The sequence below is a fragment of the Neomonachus schauinslandi genome, chromosome 4, assembly GCF_002201575.2.
Source record: "Neomonachus schauinslandi chromosome 4, ASM220157v2, whole genome shotgun sequence".
Lineage (NCBI taxonomy): Eukaryota > Metazoa > Chordata > Mammalia > Carnivora > Phocidae > Neomonachus > Neomonachus schauinslandi.
The window spans coordinates 150,186,269-150,208,672 of NC_058406.1; the positions used below are offsets into that span (position 1 = coordinate 150,186,269).

Sequence of the window (22,404 nt, forward strand, 5' to 3'; positions counted from 1 at the left end):
TATGCAGATCTGCATAAGGGAAAGCTTTCATTGTTCAGAGCCAGGGCAAGAATGATTAAATGTTTAAAATCAAAAGTAAGGCAATTTCAGGAATTTTGTACCATCACTCAAGTTCTAATAGGACAGTAAATTTCTTTTCATCAAAGAATATAATCACTAAAATGATTAGCTGTTTTAGATCTTTCGTCCATTAGCAACAATAATTCACAATTGACTACTCATTTCATTTTACTAGTTACTAAAAAAGCATGGCTGATTATTAGCTTTTTATCTATTTATACATTTATATCTTTGACTATTATGTAGCTTCACACGTTCTCACATTAATACAGAAAGTTAAAAACTAAACTGAAGGCCTGTAGAATTACAACTTGATACTCTAACCCAGGCTACTGAGCTTTTTGTAAAACACCTTATTAACAACTTTAATTATACTGTATACTGTGTATCAACTTAAACATTCACTATTACTTAATTCATAAAGAAAAAATAGGTCCTTTATTAAGAACCACCAAAAATGTCTCTTCAAAATGAATTAATGAAATTAAGATATTTGTTTTCCAAAATTCTTTTATCTACTACTATATATCAGTTTCTGATACCCTCTTTCATTTATCTCCTTAAGATCTGTCTATATTTACAGCAAGAAGATTTTTCTGCTACTGACAGATAAAATTATGAACCAAAACTAGTTTGGTTTTAAATCAAAGACAACTAGGTTTTGAATTAACAAAACAAAACAAAACCTATTATTTACTGGAAAGTCTTCCAACATAATGAATCCAACCTAATGAAACTTTTCTATTTTAATGAGTGAGAAGTACTATAGGGAAAAGTTGTCAACCTAACGTCAGGATGGGAGAGAATGGTGTCATTCTTAGTTTAACTAGGCCAACAAATCTAATAAGCCCAAAAAGAACAGTATACTTTTAACTGAGAAAGATTATGGGAAGTATGATGAAAGCTACTTACATAAAGGGTTCTGACACTAAGCTACCATGTATATTCTGAAAATATGAATTAAGTATGAAAGTACAAAAATAATTTCAGATTTAAAGAAATTTCATTTAAGTCAGTTTAAGTAAAAAACAACTCTTTTATTATCAACACAACCTGATATATGCATTACTAGTAACCTCAGTTAGTCTTAACAACTTATTTGAAATCTAATGGTTTATTTAAGAAGTAAGCACTATGGGACATCAGTCTTAAATTAAAAGGTGATAAATTATACTGTTCACTCTTTGATCCTAAATGCCACGATTGGTTCTTAACATCTCTTTTGATGTAATGATCCCAACAGTCCCACTGCTTATTGACCAAACATTCAAAATGAGGTTATGAACAGAAAGCCCATATAGTCAAAATAACTTCCTCAGCCATCAAGATTAGCTATAACATATGTTTGGAGTATAATATCTTTGTTTTAAAATGTAAAGTAGCCAATTTTTCAACACAGTGTTCTAAATAAATGGCATTTTAAAAAGAACAAATTACTCTGAGGAAAGTTTATGCTTGTTAGAACTCTTCTTGGTAAGCCATTTCTCTTTTTGCCATGTGCTTTAAACATCTTAATAAATTCCAACACGATGACAAGAAACCACACAGTGCACCTGCGCTTTCTATCTTAATTAATCCAATAAGTACAGGCCTGCTCACTTTAATTTGTAAAGGAAATGATGATATAGTCAGTTTTAACTTAAGGTATTAATTATCTAAATAAGCAGTATTAGCTTAATGTTCCAGTAGACCTTGCCCAGATACAACCACTAAATAACATTTTCTGAAATTATGGAAGTTTTAAGCAGCATATTTGGGAAGAAGGAAGCAAAATGCTCATTCTATCTGAGGGGGCCAAATGGATTAAATTATACTGAGGAACCAATGTAGCAGTTCAGAGACACTAAAGTTTTTGTTGACTTTAGCTACTATAGGATCAATTGAATTCAGCTTAATTGCCCAGTGACTAATTAACTATTACCATTTTATTCCTACCTGTATATAACACCTATCTTTCAAGAAGGCCATTCTCCTTTCAAAACGAAGGTTATGACTGTCTGAAATGCCTCAGGATACTGATGGTCAAAATCTTATAAAAATTCTACAGGGACTTCGACAATCACACGATAGAACTGTGCACGCGCCACACCATCTGTTGGACATGACTGCCAGCACAGATTTCGTGAGCTGGCAAAGGACTGAAATAGTCAAGAATTCTGCAAGTATTTCAAAGTGCAGGCTTCTCATTAATTTTAATTTCCTGTTGGCTCTACAAGGAAGGAGTGCATAGTGAAAGCACAATGTGCCACATACACTCAAGTTCATGCCACATGTACACCTGTAATCATAAACCCTTATCCAGGGCTCTCCACTAAAACACCGGAGAGTCTGTGTTTATTTCTTCTTTACCCCAGAAGAAATAAATCTGAAATATCTACAGTTATCTTTTCATACTTTGTTAATACTCTTGGAAACATCTGGAAATACTTGACAATAATCACTTAATTAATGCAAAGCTAATCGATGACAATATGCTTAAATACTTCACTCGACTGAAGTGGTTTCCTCAGTCCACACAACTAGGGACTGAAGAGGACAAGAAGTTCTTTGACCAAGGAGTCCACAAGGGAAACTTCTAGCTAACATCTCTTTGAACAAGACAGAGCAGATGATACCAGGCTCCTACTCTGGTAAAAAGTGGTGATGCCGCGGGCTTCAGTCTTCACCTCAGGCTGTCGGCAGGGCCTGTGTCGCTGATGGCTTTCCAAAGGGCTGACGTCGCTACAAGTGTCTGTCTGCATGGGCTCGCGTCGTCCACCGCTGTCTCCCCTGTGGACCCTGCCTAACTGCTGGCTGCTGGAGGAGGGTGAAAAGATCCTGAGAAAGAAACATTTCTCCAGAACAAGGGACGATTCCTAAAATACACAGGGTGGCTCCAGGAGCACCTTCTCTGGGTTTGCTGCTTTCTGTGTTTTGCAGCAGTGAGGTGTTTGTTTGCAAACACCATTTGTTTCCCTAGAACACAAACTTGCCAATCCAGGAATCAGTGTAAAGTCTGAGGCAAATTTATACTCGGAGGGGAGGACTTTTTTTTTTTTTTCCCCCCTCCGCTACCATTACTGAGACTCTTCCTCTAGTGCTGCTCTGGGTGATTCTTGTGTCCACTAGCTCAAAGGAACAACACAAATTGAATAAATATTTAAGAATCATCGTAATCAGGAAAGGTTAACTTACATTTCAGTTTGAGTCAAAGACCAAAAAATGGCTGATTTACCTAATCCCTCTTATACTAGTAATTATTGTCAATCCAATTTTTTTCATTTTTAAAAATTGGAACCAATATAGTAGGTTAACAGATGGCTTTTAAAATTTTTGTTCTTATTCCAAAATCTTTATGTTACCCAAAATATATCTATTTAAGTATGATACTGTAATTTCTGCAAAACATGATCTACACGCTCTCTATTTAACACTAAACAATCTGGATGCTAAGGCTGTTTGGAAATAATTCTAACAAAAACTGAAACATCAGACTAGTGCTATAATAAACAGATTTGCCTTTTACATTTGTTTTAGGAATCTTCATAGGCACACCCTTTATAAACAGAATGTTTTTTAGGAGAGTTAAAACAACTGACTCAATTAGCCCAAATATATTTTATCCTCTCTTTGTAATAGCTCCGAATTGGTGAAATCATAAATTAATACTCCCATCATCTCATTACAACCAGGAACACTGACATGAAACAACAGTTCACAGAAAATCCAAAAGACAAATGCTTAAAGAAAATATACAAATTATGATGCATATAGGCTTTAAGAAAAATAATGCTTCCTACCTACTCTGCACATCTGTCTAGCAAGTACCTTTCTGAATAAGCTTTGTCCTTTAGGAACATGCCCTGAATACTACAAAAGACAATGAAGTGTTCTCTTTGATTTTTCTTTCTTGAAACCTATTTTCCTCAATGCAAAAGGATAAGCCTTCTATGTGCTGAAATATGGTCAAAACAACTTCGGTTGTTTTAAGCAACTTCTACTTAATAGACATAGAAACCACATAAAACCCTAGTCCTTTTGGAAGGTAGCCTTGAGACACATCATAAAGAGGGAAGATAAACACATAAACCTGAGCACACTTTATATTTTGATGAGTCACATTTTTTAACATTCTGTATCTAATGTATCATGGGATGAATAAGACCAGACTTCCCTTATCATTACCAGCTGGTGTTTTAAGTGGAAATCTGTCTTTGCTTTAAGTCCATTTCCTTACTTTGTAAGCAAAGGATTCCATCAAACCCCTTCCACTTTGTCCCGCCTTTGTTTCCTCTTTTCCTACTCCTTTAGCCCCTCTCTCACACTCTTCTTTGTCTTCTACCACGTTCACCAGACTCTTGGCAATTCTTTATTCATCCCCTCGTAATCCTTCCTTTATTCATCTCCTCTTTATACCCATTTACATTCCCCTCAGTAGCTGTGACAACATGTTCCACTTTCCTCAAAGTGATGAGAGTCGAGCAGTTCCAGCTGACAGGTGCATAAATGCTGCAGAAGAAAGATCTGCTCCAGTAACTCTGTCCCTGCCTGCCCCCCCAACTCCCCTTTTAAGGCTATGTGCCCTGTATACATCAGAAAAGAAATAGTTCTGCAGAAACTGGTCCAGTCATGACCGCTTAAAGCCTCTTTCCTACTGTGAGGGCATTTTCCTTTCTTTCTTTCCTTTCTTCTTCTTTTTTTTTAACTTTTACCTTCTACTATCCAGTTCCTCACCTTAACCAAAAGCATTATTCTTTAATCTAGTAAGAGAGCTATTTGTTTTTTAATCTTTTCTAATGTCTCCTACACTTACTCCTGTCTTTGTTTCTTTTCTACTTTATTACCATATTATTTCAAGCCTGCTTCATGTAACTGATTTCCCTTACCTCTAGTCTTTTCCTATTAATCAATCCTGCATGCTACCATCGAGATTAATATTCTAAAACACTTTCATCATGTCACTCTCCAACTTAAAAACCTTCAGTGGTTTTCTACTGTCTAGGAAATAAAAATTCAGACTTTACAATCTTCCTTGCAAGGCTTCGACCATCTGAGGCAGACCTACCTTTCCACTTTATCATATCATTCAAAATGAACTTGAATGTCCAAATTCATTTTCATCCAATACACCTTGTGGTTTCCTATTTCAAAATGTTTTACTACACACATCATTGTTTGTAGCTCCTGCCTTCCCTCCTTCTGTTACCGTTACCCATCTTTCAATGCTTACAGTCCCCTCCCACAATATAATTTCACAAACTACTCCAGCCTTTACCAAGTCCCTGCTTACGCAAAACCACACGATATTTGAATTATTGCTGTGGGTTTGAATTAATTTATATCTTAACTTTATAAATTTATTTACCTATAGTGCCCAGCACAATCCAAAGCAGAGAGTAGAACACTTGTTAAATTAGTTTAATGTTTTCGAACAGATTTCGGAGTTTTCAGATAGAAGGACTCCAAAATCTATGATGACTGACAGTGTTACCAAAAGTTTACTTATAGGAACTGGCCACTGGAAACTCAATGCTCTAATTCACAAAACCAGAATGAGCCTAAAAGGGACAGTGGAAAGCTACATGTCAAAAGCTTTGTGTGAAAATTTTAAAAGCTGGGTACTGAAACAAAAATACAAAAATAAGCAGATGTTACAATTAATGTTTTCAGGCAAACTTGTGCCAGTGCTAATATTTGCTAGCAAGTCATACCAACTATACTGGGGACAGATTTTGAAACTTTAGTAGATCACAAATGACCTCCAACTTCCTAAATTCAATATTCTAATATCTGTTGAATTTTAATTATGACAATTTCTAGTAGAATGTTTGCTTCCACCTTTCGACTACCATGAATAATGTTGCTATGAACATGAATGCACAAATCTCTGTTCAAGTCCCTGCTTTCACTTCTTTCGAGTATATACTCAGAAGAGAAATTGCTGGATCACATGGTAATTCTATGTTGAATTTTTTTGAGGAATGCCATATTGTTTTCCACAGCAGATGAACCATTTTACATTCCCACCTGCAGTGCATAAGGAAGGGCTCCACTTTCTCCATATTCTCACCAACACTTATTTGCTCTCTTTCTCTGGGTTTATATAATATCCATCTTGATGAGTGTGAAGTGGTATCTCACTGTGATTTTTTGATTTGCATTTCCCTAATGATTAGTGATATTGAGGGTCTTTTTATTTGTCGCCCACTTGTGTATCTTCTTTGGAAAAATATTTGAGTCCTTCACTCATTTTTTAACTTGGTTGTTTGTTTTTTTGCTGTTGAGTTGTAGTAGTTCTTTATATGAATGTTACCCCTTGCCAGGTATGTGATTTGCAAATGTTTTCTTCCATTCCACGGGTTGCCTCTTCACTCTATTGATAGTTTTCCTAGGTGTACAAAATCTTAATATAGCCTAGTTTATCTATTTTGTTGTGGTTGTTGTTCCCTGTGCTTTTGGGGTCATTCCCAAGAAATTATTGCCAAATCCGAAGTCATAAAGATTCTCTTATGTTTTCTTCTAAGAGTTTTATAGTTTTAGTTCTTATGTTTGGATCTTTGATTCATTTTGAGTTAATTTTTGTACATAATGTAAGGTAAGGGCCCAACCTCATTCTTTTGCATGTGGCTAACCAGTTTTCTCAGCATCATTTCTTTGACAAGGCTGTCCTTTCCCCATTGAATGGTCTTGGTACCCTTGTCAAAAACCATTTGACTATAAATGGGACAGTTTATTTCTGGGCTCTCTATTCTACTCCATTGGTCTATATGTCTGTCTTGTTTTGATTACTGTAGCTTTGTAGTAAGTTTTGAAAGCAGTTAAGTATGAGACCTCCAACTTCATTTCTCCTTTTCAAGATTGCTTTGACTATCTGAGTCCCTTGAAATTCCAATATGAATTTTAGGATGGATTTTTCTATTTCTGAAAAAAAAAAGTCACTGGGATTTTGACAGAGATTACACAAATCTGTAGATTGCTTTGGACAATACTGACATCTTGACAATATTAAATCTTGTAATCCATGAACACGAAATATCCTTCCATATATTGGTGTCTTTTATTTCTTTCAGCAACACTTTGTAGTTTTCAGTGTTTTAAGTCTTTCACCTCCTTGGTTAAGATTATTCCTAAGTATTCATTCTTTTTGATGTTATTATTAATGGACACTGTGCAGGTTCTAGGCATAGGTCTGAAGAGGCCTTACAACTTCTGCTGTCACCCTCTTGGTAGGCTGCTACCACCGCATAAAAATGCCAGGCTTGCCTGATAGCATCATATGGCCTAGCCTAGTGTGGGCACCACTGCCAGACACAAGAGTGAGGTAGTTTTAGAGAGATCATTCAGATCCAGTCAAGCTGCCAAATGAGAGACCCCAGGTGAGACCAGCAGAAGAACCACTCAGCTGAACTTAGTCACAATGCACACCCACAAAATTGTGAACAAATAAAAAGTTGCTATTTTAAGCCACTAAGTTTTGGGAATGGTAGCAAAGACTAACTGAAGCAGAATTAAATCATTTTACTTGCTCTTTCTTAACCAAGATAACTTATTCATTACTTTCTAGCTCATTTCAAACTGTTTCCCAGGCTATTAAGATTTATTCCAACTGAGACAAGACAGAGTTCTTTGATGCTAAACACTTTACATAATTCATCATGTTCGTGAATGATTTAAAGCTTGAATGTCAGCATTCTAAATAATTTATGATTTTTTAAAAAGTAGATGGCTTAAAATGAAATCTTACCAGAACTACAGATAATACAGATTTTATTTTCTAATATCTAACTTCAAAATTGAAAAAACAAAAATAAGCAGATGTTACAATTAATGTTTTCAGGCAAACTTGTGCCAGTGCTAATATTTGCTAGCAAGTCATACCAACTATACTGGGGACAGATTTTGAAACTTTAGTATCATATGATTATTTAAAAGCACAAATAATCACAATATTAAGGAGAAAAGTACTTAACATCAAAGTATTTATAATCCCAAAGCATTTAGAGGCATATTGATGAAGCAAAACGGCTTATTATTACTTAAAAATTTTAAAGATAAATATATCTAAAATTCTATTCACTTATAAATGTATTAATATATATAGCTATAAAGGATTGTACTTATTTTATGTGGAAAAAATCTTACAGAACAGAACAATATGTAAAAGTAACATGATTTAAAACATGCTAAAGTAAAAATTTACTTCAAAAAAACTTCTACTCCATCAAAGAACTCATTTTGAGAATTTACTCCCTCAAGATGTGGAAACAGTTGCTTCAGAACTGTATACCTATAATATACACATTTCTTTAAAAGAAATGAATAATAAGGAGCAGGGCAGAAGAAATAAAGAGAAAATATAACAAAGAAGCAATAAGGCACAGTTTTATATTGACATTTACATGCTAACTAGATATACAATAGGACTATTATTTCTGACAAACCAAGTGGAATTAACACTTACTCAAGTAGAAATTAATTCAATTAACTTTCAAAGTTGAGGCAAATGTCTTAAGTCTATGTCATAAATACCTCTGCATCATTTATTTTGGAAACTGAATTTACTGTCAGAGTATCTCATATTTGCATTACTTTAAAAACGTTATTTGACATAGTCGTTATTTTAAAGAGTCCTAAACATTTCTCTAAATTTGGGCTCTGATATAAGCAATTATTTACATTTCTCTGCAAGTGCCTGTCTACAAGCAAACTACAGTTTCACCATTCCTCTACCCACATATATAGCTATATGCTGAATATTAATACACAGTCTAAATTTTATAAAAACACACAAACTGTGCTTCTCAATGTGATGGTAAAATGAAGAAGGATAAAACACAAATGGAAGAATTAAAATGTACTTACAAAGTCAAAGTCTCCATCTTGAGGAACTTTCCAGTTATCAGGAAAAACATTTTTGGACATAGGGAAGGGTTCATGCATGTTCTGATTACAGTTTTCATGACTCTTATTCTTGAAGTCCTGTTTATCAAAGTAGTCCATGAAAGACGGTCTTTGTACTTGTGGTGAAGTTGCATTTCCTTAGGTAAACAAAGAACACAGGGAGGGTATAAATTTTTATATTTAAAGAAGTATGGCTCTTACTGAAGTATGAAGTTTTTTTTTATTCAGCAATATAATACATTTGCACTGGTCAGATTCAAGGCCAATACTGTCAATTTAATGAAGAACAAAGTAAAATGAAACAATGAAAAAACAAAAATAGCCAAGCCACATAAGAATTCAACTAATGATCAGGCAGAGAGCTACAATATTCTTAGATCGTAGAAACACTTCAGAATTTTGGCAAGAATTATCATAATTTTATTAAAAATCATTTCAAGTATATTTGAAATTTGTCAAATGAAGTAAAATGTTAAAACCTAAGTGTTTAGTTGTAAATATGTAAGCTTGCATTGTTATTGTCATTGTGCACCACTAAAAACTAAAGAAGTTATAAGGACTTACCCAGGTTTATCTTAAATGTCTTCCTTCTGGTCTTTCTAGCTGATTCCACCTCTTCCTGGACTCCCATGGTTTCACCTACCATATTTATGTCTGACTCTTAACTCCCAGACCTTGCTTCTAAGTTCTATTTCTAGAGTTCTGCCATATTTTTTTTTAAGTCAGAAAACCAATTTTTTTATTTCTAAAGCTCGCTTCTAAGTTCTATCTATCTCTAACTTTCCTGCTGCTTACTATTGGACACCTCATCTGAGGTGAGTTATTGTTACCTCAAACCTCCCAGTTCTAAAGCCAAAGCTAAGTTCTAAAGCTCAATGTCCATAAAGCTCATCCATGTTGTAGCATGTGTTAGAATTCCTTTCCTTTTTAAGCTAAATAATATCCCATTGTATGTATATGTCACATTTTGTTTATCCATTTATCTGGCAATGAATACCTGAGTTGCTTCCATCTTTTGACTATGGTGAATAATGCTGCAATGAACATTGGTTGTATAAGTAGCTCGAGACCCTGCTGATTTTATGTTTTTAAGGTAACTATTCTTTTAAGTTAACCAAGTTTTTCTCTATTCATCTGCAGATCTTTATTTGCAAGTGATGTTATTTTTTAATACCTACCCAGAGGCCTTTTTCATTTTCTCACTGGTGTTTTGATGGTTGAATGTAATCCCTGATCAAGTGAGTCATTATGATACAATGTAAGCAAACAAGAATAATTATTAGTAAAAGTAATGTTTCTTTTTTATTTTTAGCCTATGAATTATGCCTTTTATATATTTTTTTGAGCTTACCTTTTCATTAAACTGTAAGTTCCCTAATGTAGGAACCCAAATCCTTTACCCAAATAATTTCACAAATAATTACGATCATCAATGAGTGTTTTTGATTATCCACCCAGATGTTCAACATCGATGGCATGAGGAAGAGCTAATGAGATGGTATGTGGCTTTTCAACATCATTACTTTTGAATTAGTAGAGGCTGCTAGTATTTCTTTACTAGCAACTGTCTATTGGCAATAATAAATTTGAGAAATTGTGACTACTACAATTTTTAGAATGATCTGTCCCAGTAAAGTCAGAAGGAATCTGATATTCAGAATATGCATGTGTTAGTGGAAAAAAAAGAAACAAAAAACTGTTTATCCGAAGACTCATTCTTGAGGGGAGGGGGGTGGGGGGATGGGTTAGCCTGGTGATGGGTATTAGAGAGGGCACGTATTGAATGGAGCACTGGGTGTTATATGCAAACAATGAATCATGGAACACTACATCAAAAACTAATGATGTAATGTATGGTGATTAACATAACATAATAAAATAAAATTTAAAAAAAAATAAAGACTCATCCTCCAATTAGAGCTGCTCAGGCTTTAGAAGGCTTGAAAATAAGTGTGACAAGACATCTGGGACCCAAATGGTACTTCCTGAAAAGATACTGAGGCATTCCATCAAAATTAGGATAGTATAAAACATCAATAGTCACAGTAAACTTTCAGGACTTAGAACATTCTCATATCTCAAATACAAAATCCATGAAAAAAGAACTCCTTAGGGGCAGTGTATCAAGATAACAGCCAAAGCTGCCTTTAGATTCCCTGTCGGAGCAGACTTTAGTGGTATGTTAAAAATGAACAAAATACAGGAGAAAAGGTATATTTTAATGATCAACACATGTAATATAAAGATTTTGTGTTTATGATACTTTATCTTCAACTTTCCTCCCTAAAATCTCCTTCTGTTAAAAAAAGAAATCAGTTAATCCGACAAGGTTAAATTACTGACATTTGGATGGGACATATACGTTCCATTAACATTTTCAACAGATTTTAAGAACCCTCAATTCATCTCTGGGCCTTATCATTATAAGACATCTTTCTCAATCTTTGGAATTGAAATTTGGTTCCTATGGCAACCTTTTATTCCAAATTAAATCCAGGAATTTCATCTCAATTATTCTCCACCTGTGCCCTTTGTATGAGAATAAAAAAGAAAATATTACAAGTGTAGCTCAGTAAATTTTCTATAAAATAACTGAGTAAATCAAATGATCGAGGGAAGAAAGATACTCCCTCAAATAAAACTTTTTTTTGCTCAGTATTCTTTTCTTTTTTTCCTGTAGGAATAATTTTATAACAGGATTATTTATTTGTGTTGTAAGTTCTTATTTTAACCAGCTACTCTTAGGATGGGTTACATGTACAAAGATCTCAAAACTTTGACATTTGGTACAAGACAGAGTTAGCAATGTTTATATAGTAAAATCAGAATCAGAGAGAGTAAAAATGGGTTCATTGGGAACTAATTCCTGGGAAAGTAAGAAATCCATGAGGATCACAATTACTAGCTGCATCTGACAAATATAGAGAATGTTTCATTGAAGCAAACTTCTAGATAGCATTCTTTAAAAAAGAAATTTCGCATATGGAGGTGCTTTGAGAAAAACAAAACAAAACAAAAGCATATTACGACACCATGAATCCACGGAGGAAAACAGCTCTCCCTGACCCCTGCTCCTTCCGGCTTCCTCCACCAGGCCAGGCTCACACTGCTCTTTGTCCCTTTCCTTCTGATCAACACTGGCTTCATCACAGAGACTCTAGCCAGCCTTCCTTGTTTTCTTCTCACCTAGGAGGTATGAAACTCTTCATCCCAGAATCTTCACCAGTGTCCTGGTGCTGCACTGTAACAGTCGGGATCTTTGGATATACCAGTGACTCTTAATTCAGACCTCTGTATCTGAGTAAATACAAGATTAATCTTTTCTTATTGGAAACTAATATTTATAGAGTGGCTATTCTAATAGGGCCTACATTTTAAGAGCAGCAACATGCACAGGAAAGGGGAGGAGAAAAATAAAATCTCTGAAGTTGCTCTTCCAATACAGAGAATAAAGTGGGGGAAAACTTTAGTCATTATAAAAACCTTCACAACAAAAAGCAAGATGGGCTTGGTAGGCACTTCCTTTAGAGATGCAGAGTAAGGAAAAAGGATAAAGCCAGACAGTATTCTTGCCTGCAATGAGTCAGAAGAGTAAAAGCATGGTCAGAAATGAGTAGTGACTATAAAAAAGGGAAGAGACAGTCTGAAGAAAAAAAAACACTAAGAAATTTCATCCCGGGAATCTATACTTAACATCCCAACAGTCCTGTGCTGGTCCTAACTGTGTCTTAATCAGGAGCTTCTATCATGAGACATATGAGCCAGCAATTGTGTCCCAGGGTCTCAAAGTGAAAAATCTGCCTACCTAATATCTATAGACCCTCCCTTCTTTGAGGAGAGGAATGGCCGGGTAACACAATTCTGGCCAATGACACTAAAGAAGAGGATTTCTGGGAAAACTCTATTTTCTTGTTATGGGTTCTACCCCACCCCGTTTCTTCTTGCTCTTTCCTCCTGCCTGGATGCCTGGAATGTAGACTTGATGGCTGAAGATTTAACAGTTATTCTGTAAGCAGGAGGACAAGGGAAGAGTAATACCTCAAAGATGGTGTCACAGAAACAATCTGTAATGACAGCATGAAATCACTCTATCAATGCAGGACACTCTGTTTTTGGATTTCTTATTAAATGAGAAAAGAAATTAATCCTATTTTGTTAAAACCACTATTATTTGGGTTTTGGGTACATAGAGCCAACTTCAGTCCCTAACTGATACTTTTCTGTTCCCAAGTGGAGGACGTAGGAACTGGTAGTTTTACGACAGGAACACCCCAATTTGAAACCTGAAATCTACTATTCTACACAGTGGTTTAATTTTCACTGCGTTTCAGATACACCATAATTTTAAGTGTCTTTTACAGGCTGGCTTAAAAACCTATGGTAAAATGCCTGTTGGGTTCCACACTCAAAATTTTGGAAACTAACCTGTTCCTAAGTTAGAAATAAACATTCCCAGAGAGAGTTAACAAAAGTCTAAAAACCAACTTAAATGAAAGAAGGCAGTCTATTGCATTAGATTTTTCTTTTTGGATGACTTTATAACAAGACTTTATGACAATTATGCTGATACATAATTTTTTACTCAAACGTATGTGCTTATAGTTCCAAATATTTTCCATTAATTAAAGACAGTATTAACATTTAGAACTTATCTTTGTTATATGTAAAGAAAATTTTAAAAACAACTTTTGAAAATTTCTAAGGACAAAAATAGGTTAGGTTTGTTTTAAAAGTTATGGGGTGGGGGGCAGCTGTAATTGCCTAGTAATGTTTAACTACACAATGTCAAACACATGCCCACGGCATGCAACGCAGTCTCCATGGAGATGCATGTTCACAGAAGTGTGGGACAGACAGGATGCTGTTTCTGACTTACAACTTATTTTTTAAAAAAGGAAAAAAAAATAGTAGGTCCTTCAATAGAAGAGTGAAGCACAAAGTCTCGAGGTTGTAAGCTCTGTCTTACGTGATTATGGTTGCTATGGCAAAATACTTTTTTTAAACACAGAAAGAATAGTCACATTAAATTGACAACAATTTCTCCAGCTGCAGCTGAATTCTGACCCCAGCTTATAAAAATATATTTTTATTTTAATAATAAATTTAATGTTCCAAATGACCTCGTTCCTTAATTTTGGCTCCAATTCCTTCAACTACTTGCTGTGGAACTAAAAATTCTGTAGCAATAAAGAATAAAATAATCACCACTCAATCCCTTTGTGCATGTGGAATTTTAAAGAAAAAAAATGCTTTCCTTCTCCTTCACACACTCCCCAGAACATGTGCAAGGAAACGAAATTGTGTGAATATAATACCTGGAGCAAACAGCCAGTCTACCCACAATTAGTCATTAACTTTCTTAATTTGCACATGTCTTCTAAACAGGTAAAATGCCTTCATGGAAATTTAAATATAGAAAGGAATTTCTAAAATACTTTAACAAAATGTATTTTGTTTAATTTTTAATTTTTTAACATAATTATGACAAAGACACTTAAGTATAGGGAATAAAACAACAATTAATCACAACTTTAGCATAAGATATTTCAACATCAAAGGGATTTATGAATATTACCTAATTTGTTCTTCTAAAAATATTTTAAGATGTGGGTGTTCCACCTGATTAATGATCTTGGAAATACGTCCTTTAATTTGTTGCCAAGAGTATGGTGAGTACATATAAAAACCAGGATGTTAATACAGAAGCTACTGACATCAGCTTTTTCTTAACTTCATCAGACTATTTTAAAACAAAGGAGGATACAAACAACATGGAGAAGATCCAGAGGCTGTTCATAAAAAAGATTAAAAGCTTAGAAAATAATACCCACACAAAGGTTAAAGGGACTGAAATGAACAGCCAGAAAAAGTCTGAAGATACAATTTAATAAGTATCCAAGTGTATATGAAGGGTTCTTCCACAGAAAATAGTGACCAGCTGTTTTCCATCTTCAATGAGGGCAGAATAAAGGGAAACAGACAGATTGAAGCCCAAGGATTTTAGTTAAATAAAAGGGATGATTTCCTGTGTGAGTAATGACCATTGTAATGGCCACTGTGTGTCTATGGAAACCCTTTCTTCAGAGGCCTTTACAAGAAAGATTTTCATTTGTACAAGGAAGACTCCTATTTACATGCTTGTCTGTGCTTTTGCTAGTAAAAGAGGTATCCTATGACCAAAATACTACACTAACAGGTCCAAACCACTGTAGCCACACACTAGCTGGATAATTTGTACCTCTGTAAAGGAAAACCAAGGGCTGCTAACTACCCAGTATTATTATGGATATTTGCACCCAGCTGCAGTGGGGAGCTGTAGTTTACTGTTGTCACCTTTATTGTTACGTCATGCGCTAGATCAATCTTAAAGATGCTTAAGATGCATATGGCATCAGTTAAAGATGCACACAGAAGTTTTTCATGAAAGAATGGTAAGATCTCTGATGTGGGAATGGGATTTCCCCTACACACTCTGGTTAATTGTTTCTTCGCAATCAAATTCCATCCTTAGCAATTTACTCCTTTGGCCCAAAGCTCTGTAATTTGAGGGGGAACTCATGAACATAAAACATTATTAATCATTTTATAATAACATACCTGATACTTTCCTAAAATAGGTTTGGGGAGGAAGAAGGAAGGAAAGGAACTGAACCAGGGCTTGGAGAGAAGATGTCACTAAGCAAAGAATGGGACATGGAAGATGTTGGTCAGAGCAAATGGTCTCTCACTTACAATTTCATCCAGGGACATTAGATGAATGAGGGAACAGGAATACCCAATGGTCAGTCTCCCCTTCTTGGTACCTCTCCTCAACCCTTTCTTTTAAAATCAATCTAGAACCTATTTCCAGGATAAACTCCTAAAAATCTGAAGGAGAACCTAATTTTTTTTCTCTTAGTAATTAAGTGAAACTACATAAATGTACTGTCCCAAATGAAACAATAAACTGTGATATATTTTAAAAGTCACTATGTATTACAGGCATATGAAAAGAAGACATTTTAAAAATACATATTCAATTACAATTACTTAACCCAATATTTAATCATTGATTAAAAAAAGATAAACAGGTTATGAAAGGTTAATATAAATAAACAATGTAAAAACTAAACATGACCAGTTATTCCTCCACCCGCTTTTTTTTTTTTTTTCTTTTTTTAAGTAGACTCCACACCCAGTGTGGAGCCCAATGCAGGGCTCAAACTCACCACCCTGAGACCAAGATGTGAGCTGAGCTCAAGAGTCGGAAGCTTAACGGACTGAGCCACCCAGGCGCCCCTCCTCTACCCATTCTTAATACAACATGGCCTCCGTTTTACTTTACCATCTGGCTCACTCTCTGCTGAATATGCTCCACTGTGTCTCCACCCTTCCTAAATATTCTAGGTAAGTTCTAGGCCCTAAGAGCCAAGTGAAACTGCTTATTTCCTCGTTCTAAAAAATGGTTATCAGTCCTAGCCACACCTCAGAAGTACCTGTACAGTTTTGCTGTTTTGATTTTTTGGGTTTTTTTATTATGTTAATCACCATACATTACATCATTCGTTTTTGATGTAGTGTTCCATGATTCACTGTTTGCGTATAACACCCAGTGCTCCATTCAGTACGTGCCCTCTTTAATACGCATCACCAGGCTAACCCATCCCCCCACCCCCCTCCCCTCTAGAACCCTCAGTTTGTTTCTCAGAGTCCATAGTCTCTCATGGTTTGTCTCTCCCTCTGATATCCCCCCTTCATTTTTCCCTTCCTACTATCTTCTTTTTTTTTTTTTTAAACATATAATGTATTATTTGTTTCAGAGGTACAGGTCTGTGATTCAAAAGTCCTACACAATTCACAGTGCTCACCATAGCACATATGTTTTATTGTTTAGAGATGCCCAGGCCCTACTCTGGTCTGCAGAACCTGCATCTCTGAGGGGCTACTGCTATGATGGACACTTGTGAGGTTAGTTACACGGACCCAGGAGCAGGATTTATCTTGTAAATCAAGCCCACTGCTCCGGCCTGTGGAGATCTCTGAGGATCCTGATCATGTCTTAAAATGTATTTTTATTTTGCTCCACTTCATGTCATTTGCAATTCTAACAGACTTTCATTCTATAGCTTCATCCAAGTTTCTGTAAAAAATGTTGAGCCCAGCCAGGGCTGACGCCTAAGCCCTGGAGCATCAATGAGAAATCTTCTCGTTGACAATTTATGATTTAACACTATGGTTGACTGAAACCTAGCAACCGCCGCATTGCCTCCGGAGAGCCAAACACTGCATTTCCCAGAACTCCCTGCACCTTATCCTGAATAACGCACTTTCTCATGAGTGGGAAAGCAAGAGGTGAGGCAGAGGCCGTGAGCCTCTGGCAGGCGCGGTTACGAAGCTGTGAGGGCCTGAGAGCAGCACGCCAGCATCTAGTCACCAGCCTCCCAGGTGCAGGAGCACTGGTAGCGTTCACGTCCCGTAAGAGCAACAGGGACTGAGCTCAGTCTGTAGTACTGAACTCCAGAGGCCAGTGGCAGCCTCTGGATTCACTGCCTTCCTGATGACAGCAGCCGTAGTAGGTTCCAGGCAGGGTCGTTTCTGGGATGTAGGAGTCATTCCTGGAGGCCTGGTCTACACAGCCCTCTCCTCCAACCTCTTCACTGATTTTGTTAATATTCACATCTCTGACTTAAATCTCTTTATGTTTAAAACACCTAGAGCAGTTTCTGTATCCTCCAATCAACCCTGACTATTTAGGTATAACCGTTCAAGCCTCATAGCAGAACTATCAGCTACTTCATGCTACACAGTGTCTACAAGGATCTCTTCAGAGACCTTGTCAAATACCTTTCCAAACTCCTAAAACACAATATCCAAACCCAGCACTTCCTCTGACCTAGAAGCTTAGCAATGCTGTCTAAAAAAGGAAATAATATTATTCTGAGATGATTTGGTCCCAGCAACCTATGTGGAGTTATAATGATCCAGGTCTCCTTTCCTAAAGGATTCATAGATGTTTTAGACTCCTATCCAAGAGGGATGTCAAGTTCACCAGTCCCTGAGTAATGATATGATTTGGGGGCCAAACCTGGGTCTATCGACTGGTTCCACCGCTTACTTGCTGTGAGGCCTTGGATGAATCACTTCACATTGCCAAGTCTCAGTTTCCGTAGGGGCAAATGGTAGTAACAATGCTACTCTACAGGGTCCTTGTGGGGGGGGGTCAGTGAGATCATGTATGCAAAGTCCTAAGCATAATGTTGGCCCATGCCAGACCCTCCACTGATGACAGCTATAATTTCAGAAATCCACACATTTTTTTCTGAAATAAAAAATAATAAAATTCAAATTCACTCTTTCATGCTTCTGTGGTACTTTTTACCATCCTTCTCAAAGAGACATCAAATTTCACAAACAAGGTAATATAGTTCTCCAACTTGCAAGTTATCTCAACACATATTACTCATCATACTCCTACTTAAGAGGTATCAGATCAGCTGAGTGCTCCCTCACCATTTCCTCCTCATCTTGCCATTCAAATCACTCACATTTATGTCTGTGCTACCTTGTTCATTTTGGAGGTCATTATTCTCTATAGAATCCCCTCTGGCTGTCTTACTGAATAACTAGAGCTGGAGCAAGGTCTTGGAGGAGGCAGGAGAAGGTGGGAGCAAGAGTTTGCCTCGGGAAGGAAAAGGACAGAGCCACTGAGCACAATGGCTCAACACGTGCAGTCCCAGGAAGAGCAGGCCTCCCTCACTGTGCAGGAAGCAAGGCCGGGCTCTCCAGATGCTCCAGCTTTCCAAGCCGTTGGAAGGCCAAACTGACGGGCTGAGCAGATGGAGATTATCCCTTACTGATGACCTATTCTGCTAGGTGCCGAATTTACCTACATTAATCCACACTCACACACATACAAACACAGACACACACAAAAAAGAGAAACAAATACACATCACTGAAGCTCAGAAAAGATGAACACAATTAAATGTGGTCTGACTTTAAATCCCATGGTCTTTTCACTACACCACACCATTTGGTCAGAAAATATTTAATGAACTTTTACTATTGTGCTGGATATCGCATTAAGCATTGGGAATACAGTGGGGAGTAAACAGATAATCCCAGAGAAACAAGCAATGAGAACACAGTGTGACAACTGCTATTCAGAGGAACAGCATGAAGTGAGGTGGCGCCTGTGGGAGGAGCAACATCCCCAACCTGGGTCAGTAAGGGAAGCAACCCCTTAACTGAGCCTAAGAGGATGAATATGAATTAGCCAAGGAATCAGCAATCCAAACAGAGCGACTGGGCAGAACAAAAGCCTAAAGGCATGAAAGAGTATTTTAAGAGCTGAGGAGCTGGAAAAAGGCTGGTGAGGGAACAGTGAGCCACGAAAACGGAAAGGTGAGCAGACACCAGAGTGTCTACTGATTTTTAACCCATGCTGGGCTTTAAGAGCAGTGGGGAGTCACTGGAGAGCCATAAGTAAAAGAGAGATATGTTGAATTTGTGAGGAGTGCAGGGACCAAGAATGGAGGCAGGGGATCAATTAGGAAACCTTTCACGTGACAGACTATGAGGATCTACACTACAGAAATGCAAGCAGAGACGGTAGGAAGAGGACAGAGTTACTCAGGAGGCAGAACTCATGAGATGATGTTCATTCAGTGAGGGGTGAGGAAGAAAGAGAAGTTAAGGATGGCTTAATTTTTCTATCTTATACCAAAGTCTATGTCTAAAACATCTATATAGCTTTTCTACGTTCTCACGTGATAATGTTTAATTTTTTTCTCTATGAAGCAGAAAGCAAGGTCATCTATTGAAACTGAGAGGAGAAGTGGCAGAAAGAAATTTCGTGAAGGTCTAAAATAGCCACTTTGTAGGAGAAAGAGCTGAAGGAGAGAAACAGGCCTCTAGGAAAGTTCTGAGGGCCCAAGTGGTTATCTTCATCTGTACAGATCTGAGATTGCTTCCATCAGCACTCCGCAGCCATGGTGAAGATGCATAGAAGATAGACAAACAGACTGATCCACAGTCACATTTTGCCAGGAGGGAAAAAGAAAGAGAATAGGGCAGAGAAGTTAAGGATATGAATGAGGGAGTAGCTAAAGCCAAGAAGCATAATCTCTAACCTGAATGGAGAGTGTGGCTCTTCCTCAGATATCAACAGAGACAGTTCCCTCCCAGCAACTAGAGCTACCAATCCAGCCCCACCTCTGTAAGACCAGAAAGTTCCACCGCAGAAAACAGAACTGTGTAGATCTAAGCTGAACAAGGTAAAAGACCTCAGTCTTCTCTTTGCTGAAACAACCACTTTCCCAGAGCTACTCCCAAAGAAACAATCTCTATTATCTCAGAAATGTGATGACAATGGATTCTTGACCTTCCTCATCCACTCCTTCAGGATGCAAAGTCCCAAATGTTGATTTCCTTAATGACAACTAACCTGCTTATACCTACTGTCAAACATTCATAATTCCAACTGGATAAAACACAATATATAAGGATGGAGAGAGCCATCTGACTCTGGTGCCAGAGTGTAAAAGACCTGGGTTGCCAGGCAGAAGCCTGGACATCCCCTGGGCTCTGAGGAGGCCCCAGGGAGATGTGAGTGGGATCAGTGGGAGAGGGAGGGTGAAAGTGATGCCATCGCTGCTGAAAACAGGTTTCGAGAGTTCTTCTGGAGACATGCCCTCATACCCACTTTTTTAAAAAACAGATCAAATTTTAAGTATTTTTTGTCACTTTTCTCTACTTCCCTTCAAAAGATCTTTTAATAACTTTGCTTCTGATCCCAGGCTCCTGGGATAGGGCCCTGCATCAGGCTCTCTGCTCAGCGGGGAGCCTGCTTCTCTCTCTCCCTCTATCTACCACTCTGCCTACTTGTGCTCTGTCAAATAAATAAATAAAACTTAAAAAAAAAATAACTTGTTTCCTAGAGTCATATCACCACACTTTTCAGAAGTAAGGAAAACAGGTCCATAATTTCTAGCTTCATGAATAAAGGTGTAAAAGAGTATGCAAACATAATTTAAACTGACAAGAATATATGATAACTCATTTGAGACTCCAATGGAAAAGGTTATGGAAATCAGGATCTTCAGCACACAATATAACATTGTAGAGATTTTAGAAAATTAAAAATAATATGTTGCTATAATTTGGCGGGGGGACAAAAATGCTAGAGACATATTAGCAAATGGGGCTTTGGTATGACATAACCTGAGAACTCATACCAACTAATCTAAGAAATTTTAAAGAAGATTTAGATCATGAAAAAAAAAAACAACTAAAACGAATTATGTGGTTTCAGGGTAAGTAAGTTCTGCCTCAATAACTTCTTTATATTCTTTACTATTGTTATACTATAGTACGAATAACCCTGTGGGTTACACTAACATCACTTGATTAGTTTCTGGGGAACGCATAAGTCCCACATTACAGAATGATGTCTAAATTTCAGACACTTAAAATACATGGAAAGTTGCCTCATGGGATTTAAAACCTGCTAAAGCACATAAACAAATGCAAGTATATAAGCCACTATCTGCTCAACTTAAAAATGAGCTTTCAGTAAAATCTCTGTGGCCCCAAAATATCATATTTAGGGCATAAAATTATAACATATATTGAATGATTTCTGTGGCTGTCAAAGCTAAAACTCACTACAAAAAATATGTGGAAATCTGTACTGTAATTTTAAAGTATGATGTCTGATAAATCGTCATCACATACCACTTCCTTGAAATATAATCCAACATGAATTAGATTGTATAAAAACTTGTTTTTAATAACCACTGATTATATGTTGACATTCAACTATGTGACTGCATAGAAAAAGTTGTTTATATAGTTTTGTAGGGAGATCAGTAGCTCTCTAGAAGATATAACAAAGCACTCAATGGTCCTCTAACTGGTCTGCTAGGAATGATAGAGTTTGACTAAAAGAATTTTATCAGCTGTGGAAAAGTGATGCTACATGCTAATGGGTAATATGTTGTAAACTGTCTTATCATAGGGTCTTTTTGATCTACAGGGCACATAGCTTGTACCCTACCACTAGCTGGCTTTGGAGGCTCCAAGACCATCCAATACCGTTGGGTAAGCATGTTCTGGATGCAGAATGCCTACTGTAGTCAGAAGCCTAGCTAGGAATACACGTTTTAGGCTGCTTTCCAGGGTAAAGGCTCAGGAGACTCACAGTTGTGGGAGATTAAAAATAAATTCATATCCCTTTCCCAGTTCCCACCTAGGAATAACTCTATGGCAATCTGCTTGCATTTTGTGCTTCATGACCCTCCCTTTCAAAGTCTACAACCATAATGTGCTGTATGTACTAGGGAATGTGAAGAAAGCAAAAGCTGTGAACAAATGGCTTGAAGCCATGAGGTAAGACTTACTAAGCAGCCTCATGGGGGGAGTAGCAAGAAGAAAATAGAAATGTCACAGAGGAAACTGCTTCCTATTTTCACTTTATAATAGAAG

The 22,404-nt window shown here is 36.8% G+C and overlaps 1 protein-coding gene across 1 annotated transcript in view; it reads right to left on the reverse strand.

Moving 5' to 3' along the window:
* STK3 (serine/threonine kinase 3) overlaps positions 1-22,404 on the reverse strand; it is a 275,048-nt gene that overhangs the window by 58,301 nt on the left and 194,343 nt on the right. The window contains exon 10 of the mRNA XM_021688691.1: positions 8,902-9,077. Within this exon, the coding sequence (XP_021544366.1) occupies positions 8,902-9,077 (176 nt within the window). The remainder of the gene's footprint in view (positions 1-8,901; positions 9,078-22,404) is intronic.